Consider the following 5746-nt stretch of genomic DNA (forward strand, 5'->3'; position numbering starts at 1 on the left):
TCAGTGTGTGTGGGAGTGTACCCCAGTGAGAGTCAGTGTGTGTGGGACCGTACGCCAGTGAGAGTCAGTGTTTGTGGGACCGTACCCCAGTGAGAGTCAGTGAGTGTGGGACTGTACCCCAGTGAGAGTCAGTGAGTGTGGGACTATACCCCAGTTAGATTTCCATGAACAGGCATGTACCTACAACCATTATAAGTCAGTTCGATCTGCCTCCTTACCATTTGCCCAACGGCCAGGCTGTGTCCAAGTTGACACCCTCCAAATCCAGATCGAAGTTTATTTCATTCAGGGAGTATAACTTGTCCACGATGTCAGAGCGGAGCCTGTCTGACAGGAATGGGCTCCGCGCATAATACCAGTCACTGTAAGGGAGCAATCAACGCAGTGTGTGTCAAAGAAATGATGTGATGGGTCAAGACAGTTTGTGGAAGACAATGCAGCTAGCCTGTCAGAGGGCTCCTCACACATTAGAATCTCATTCATCTGAGACAGCCTGTCTGGAAATCTTCACCAGACAGTTATAATGCAAAGTACAGTGCCCAGAGCATATTGAGGCCAATCCCAGCTCCCACACCATAAACTCCTACAGTGTTGAAGGACGCCATTCAGCCCAGTGTGGCTGTGCTAACGTTTTGAAAGAACTGTCCAATTATTGAATTACTTTTCATGATGTGTAGGTGCTTCTGTCATTATTGTCCATCCTTAATTTCTCTGGAGAAAGTGGTGATGAACTGTCTTTATGCACAGTCACCAGGGTGCGGGGATTGTGACTGTCAGGGAGTTTCAGGATTTTAACCCAGAGAGTGGAGATATATTTTCAAGTCAGTAGAGTGAGTGGCTTGGAGGGGAACTTGCAGGGGGTGGTGTTCCCATGTATCTGCTGCCCTTGTCCTTCTAGCTGGAAGTGGTCCTGGGTTTGGAAGGTGCTGTCTAAGGAGCCTTGGTGAGTTACTGCAGTGCATCTTGTAAATGGTACACGCTGCTGCTACTGAGTCAGTACCTTCAGGAAGTGAGAATTGAAGCTTTCGGGTCGGGTGCCAACAAGCCAAATATTTTATCCTGGATGGTGTGAAGCTTCTTGCGCTCATCCAGGTAAGTGGAGAGAATTCCATCACACTCTCAGTCAGTTTATCGCAGATCCTGACCACTCACTGTCGTGATTGCTTCTTTTGCCAATTACCTAAAGCTGTACCCTCTGGTCATCAAACCTTTCATCCTTTATGCTGCTGATTTTTATTTTCATGCATTTATCTGTTTCCCTTTTGAAAGTTCCTGTTGAATCTGCTTCACCACCCTTTCAGGCAGTGCATTCCAGATCACAGCAACTCACTGGGGGGAGGCAATGGCCTCGTGGTTTTATCGCTGGACTGTTAATCCAGAGACCCAGATAATGTTCTGGGGACCCGGGTTTAAATCCCACCACGGCAGATGGTGGAATTTGCATTCAATAAAATATCTGGAATTGAGAATCTATTGATGACCATGAATCTATTGTCGATTGTCAAAAAACCCATCTGGGTCACAAATGTCCTTTAGGGAAGGAAACTGCCATCCTTACCTGGTCTGGTCTACATGTGACTCCAGAACCTCAGCAACATGGCTGACTCTGAACTGCCCTCTGGGTAATTAGGGATGGACAATAAATGCTGCCTAGCCAGTGATGCCCTCATCCCATTAATAACAAAAAAATGCTTCTCATCCACATCAGACTTTTCTACTGTTTCTCTTAAATTGGTTTTTCCCTCTGGTTCCTGACCATCTTGCTACAGGTTCTATTGATTTGGTCAAAGTTTGACTTTCATATTGATGAGGATCACATCGGCAACGCACAGTGATGTAACAATCAGGTCAGAGGCTCGTCATTCGGTAGAGGGACCTGGAATGGAGACCCTCCTGGGACAGACCCAGTGTGTCTATCTCTCGCTGTAACCAGAGAATGCCTTCATAAAGGACCAGGGACTCATAACAGTGAACTAACTAGTCTGAGAATGGACCCCCATCTATATGACAAAACATGGTGTCAACAGAAAAGCAATGAAGAATGACCATGGCATTGTGGTATAGGAAGCTATTCAAGTGGGAGGGGGAACAAGGGAGGTAGTAATTTTAGGTCATATTATTGTCAGGGGCCTATATCTGCAGCAAACAGCAAGGGTCCAGGCTACTGCATTGCCTGCCCAGTACCAGGGTTTGGGATGTTTGCCCTTATCAGCAGATAACCAAATCCGGGTTAGACTTGAGAGAATGGAGTACCCAAAATTCCAACGGGGTCAGGTTAGCATGAGTAAGGCAAGCAGACAAATTAAGGTAGCTGAGGTCACATCAACAGCTCTCAAAGAAGACATCAAATGCAGGTACGAGTTTCCAAGTTGGGGGAGAGTATAGGAGACAGGTGAAAGTGACTGTGGAGTGGGTAGAGGACTCTTGTCCAAAGAAGTGGGCATGGAGGTGAAAGCGACAGAAGAAGAGATCAACATCATGTTGTGCCCAAAATTCATTAAGGTGTGGATATCTGAATACAAAGATCACAGGTATCACTGAGACACACGAAGTTCCTGGGACAGTCGTTCTTGCAGTCTCCTGAGATTCACACTCAATGCCCTGTACTTCCACATGCACACCCATTGACCTCTCTGGCCATCAGCACTACCTCACATTGGCTCAAAACTGTACCGGTCTCTAGTTCCATTTCACTCTTCATCTTATTTGAAACCTTCACAAGGAACTTTTTCTCTTCCTTTCAGGTGTTAAGGAACAAATGTTCCAACAACCACCAGGTACCACTGTTCCCAGACCCCTCCTTCCAACTCCAATCCTTCTAATCTCACCACTTGTCATGGATTCACTGTGCCCTCTGACCTTCCACTATGTGATTGCTCTGTGAGACTCAAAAAACAAGAAAGCTTTGAACGTCTCAATATCATTCAGAAGCAGGAATGTCCTCTTTTACAAAAGGCATGCTGAGATTGACTTGAAATTACTGATTCATAACACATGAATGAATTTTGAATATGAGTCCTTTGTGCTGGCCTCGGGATTGGGGAAAATTAAAGAAGAAATTTCACACTGTCCCACGAGATGACACAGCAAGGGTTGTCTCCCTGGACATTGTGACAGGAAGAAGGCATACAGGTATGGTTTCAGTCCCAAGGGCTCCACAAGAATCTGTGTAGATTTAACTCCGTTAGATAAAGCAATGGAACACAAGATTCACCCAGTGGCCTGAGATTGAAAATCTAGCAGCATGGGCCAGGAACACTGCATTTACTGAACTGGGTGCTAACAATAGATTCTGGCAACAACCATGGATGAAGACTCTAGGCTTCTGATGGTATTTATAATATCTATCTGAAGCTATTCTTTAAACAGATTGCCTTTGGGAAACTCCAAATCTTTCAAAGAATGATATCCAACAGATTAGAAGACATTGACGGTGTAAATGCTACCTGGATGATGACTGACACATTGATTCAAAACGGAACATGACCAAAAGGGTCAGAGGGTTCCCAACAGTACACAGGCTTAATGCTTAATGAGAAATGAGATTTCATCAAACCAATGATTCTTGAATGTATCATTCAAGACACTGGAATCATTGCTGACCTGGAAAAGAAATGCTTTAAGAGAATTTTCCATCACCCACAAAGATCACAGAAACTCAAAGATTCCTTGGTACAGTGATCCTTCCGTGATCCTTTCTCAGAACTCAGAACTTTAACTTTGATTTCTCTCACAGATGCTGCCAGATCTGCTCTGCTTTTCCCAGCAATTTCTGTTTAAGTTCTTGAGACAGTTTTTGAGGGCAGGGTTGGCAATGTTGCTTGCCTTGCAGCAGCTGGACAATTCCTATTCTCATGATAAATTGTAACAAGGCACGATCCACCCTTATCCCAACAGCAGATGAATTGCCCACAGGAGCATGGGAGACCTAGCTCAGTGCAGAAAAACAGCAAGTGTAGACCATTCTACTGTCTATAGCACTTAACACAGACACAGCAGTGCAGCCCAGAATGGAAAATGGAGCATTGGCAGTAATTTGGGCACAGATTCATAGAATTTCACAGCACAGAAGGAGGCCATTCAACCAATTGTGACTGTACTGGGTCCCGAAAGAGCTGCCCAGTTAGTCTCACTCTCCAGCTCTACCTCCATATCCCTCTAACTTAAATCACTTTCAAATATGTACCCAGAAAACAAGGTGTAGAGCTGGACGAACACAGCAGGCCAAGCAGCATCAGAGGAGCAGGAAGGCTGACGTTTCGGGTCTGGACCCTTTCCCGAAATGTCAGTCTTCCTGCTCCTCTGATGCTGCTTGGCCTGCTGTGTTCATCCAGCTCTACACCTTGTTATCTCAGATTTTCCAGCATCGGCAGTTCCCACTATCTCCAAATATATACCCAGCTCCCTTTTGAAATCTCCTGTGGAATTTGCCTCCAACAATCTCACAGGCAGTGCGTTGCAAATCCGAACAGCTCTCCAAATAACAGAATTTCTCCTTGTCTCACTCCTAGCTCTCTTGCTGACAGTTGTGAAATTGTGACCTTAGTTACTGACATAACAACTAGTGGTAACAGAATATCCTTCTTACCCTGTCAATACTGTTCATAATTTTGACCTCAATAAGGTCACCTCTTAATCTTCTCTGCTCATAGGAGAATAAGGCCAATTTCTCTAATCTTTCGAATGTGAAAAATGCCCAGATTGTCATGGTATTATGTGTCAAAATTTAAACTGACCCTAAACCATTGGTCATTCTTCTGAACATGCACAAAATTGTCAAGATGCCGCTCAGAATCCAACTGGGATTAAATTTAAAATTAAGGCTCACGAGGAATGATTCCATGAACAAGTATATACAGGGGTGGCACCATATGACCGCAGGCACACTGTTTATGATGCCATCAAAGAGAACGAAACAGGACAACTTAGACCTCATTGAGAATGTTGAGGCACTCATATCCTTAATGTCTCATAGAGTCATAGAGATATACAGCATGGAAACAGACCCTTTGGTCCAACTCGTCCATGCTAACCAGATATCCCAGATAAATCCCATTTGCCAGCATTTGGGCAATATCCCTCTACACCCTTCTTATTCATATACCCATCCAGATGCCCTTTAAATGTTGTAATTGTACCAGCCTCTACCACTCCTTCTGGCAGCTCATTCCATTCACGCACCACCCTCTGCGTGAAAAAGTTGCCCCTTAGGTCCCTCTAGTTTTGGACTCACTGTCCTGGGGAAAAGACCTTGTCTATTTACCCTATCCATGCCCCTCATGATTTCATAAACCTCTATAACGTCACCCCTGAGCTTCTGATGCTCCAGGGAAAATAGCCCCAGCCTATTCAGCCTCTCCCTGTAACTCAAACTCTCCAACCCTGGTAACATCCTTGTAAATCTTTTCTGAACACTTTCAAGTTTCACAACATTTTTCCTGTAGGAGGGAGACCAGAATTGAATGCAGTATTCCAAAAGTGGCTGGACCAATGTCCTGTACAGGCACAACATGATGTCCCAACTCCTATACTCAATGCAGTAACCAATAAAGGCAAATATACCAAATGCCTTTTTCACTAGGTAGACAAACAGGAGGCTAGAAGAACACAGCAAGCCAGGCCTTCCTGAAGAAGGGTTATACCCTAAACAACAAGGTGCAGGGCTGGATGAATACAGCAGGCCAAGCAGCATCATAGGAGCAGAGAGGCTGACGTTTCGGGCCTAGACCCTTCTGATGAAGGGTCT

General features: G+C 44.9%; 1 protein-coding gene across 1 annotated transcript in view; it reads right to left on the bottom strand.

Annotated features, from left to right (window-relative positions):
• LOC109935308 (FYVE and coiled-coil domain-containing protein 1-like) overlaps nucleotides 1–5746 on the bottom strand; it is a 40732-nt gene that overhangs the window by 5197 nt on the left and 29789 nt on the right. Inside the window, exon 7 of the mRNA XM_048599286.1 lies at nucleotides 219–362. Coding sequence (XP_048455243.1) covers nucleotides 219–362 — 144 coding nt within the window. The remainder of the gene's footprint in view (nucleotides 1–218; nucleotides 363–5746) is intronic.

The sequence above is a fragment of the Rhincodon typus genome, chromosome 7 (assembly GCF_021869965.1).
Source record: "Rhincodon typus isolate 14 chromosome 7, sRhiTyp1.1, whole genome shotgun sequence".
Taxonomy (NCBI): domain Eukaryota; kingdom Metazoa; phylum Chordata; class Chondrichthyes; order Orectolobiformes; family Rhincodontidae; genus Rhincodon; species Rhincodon typus.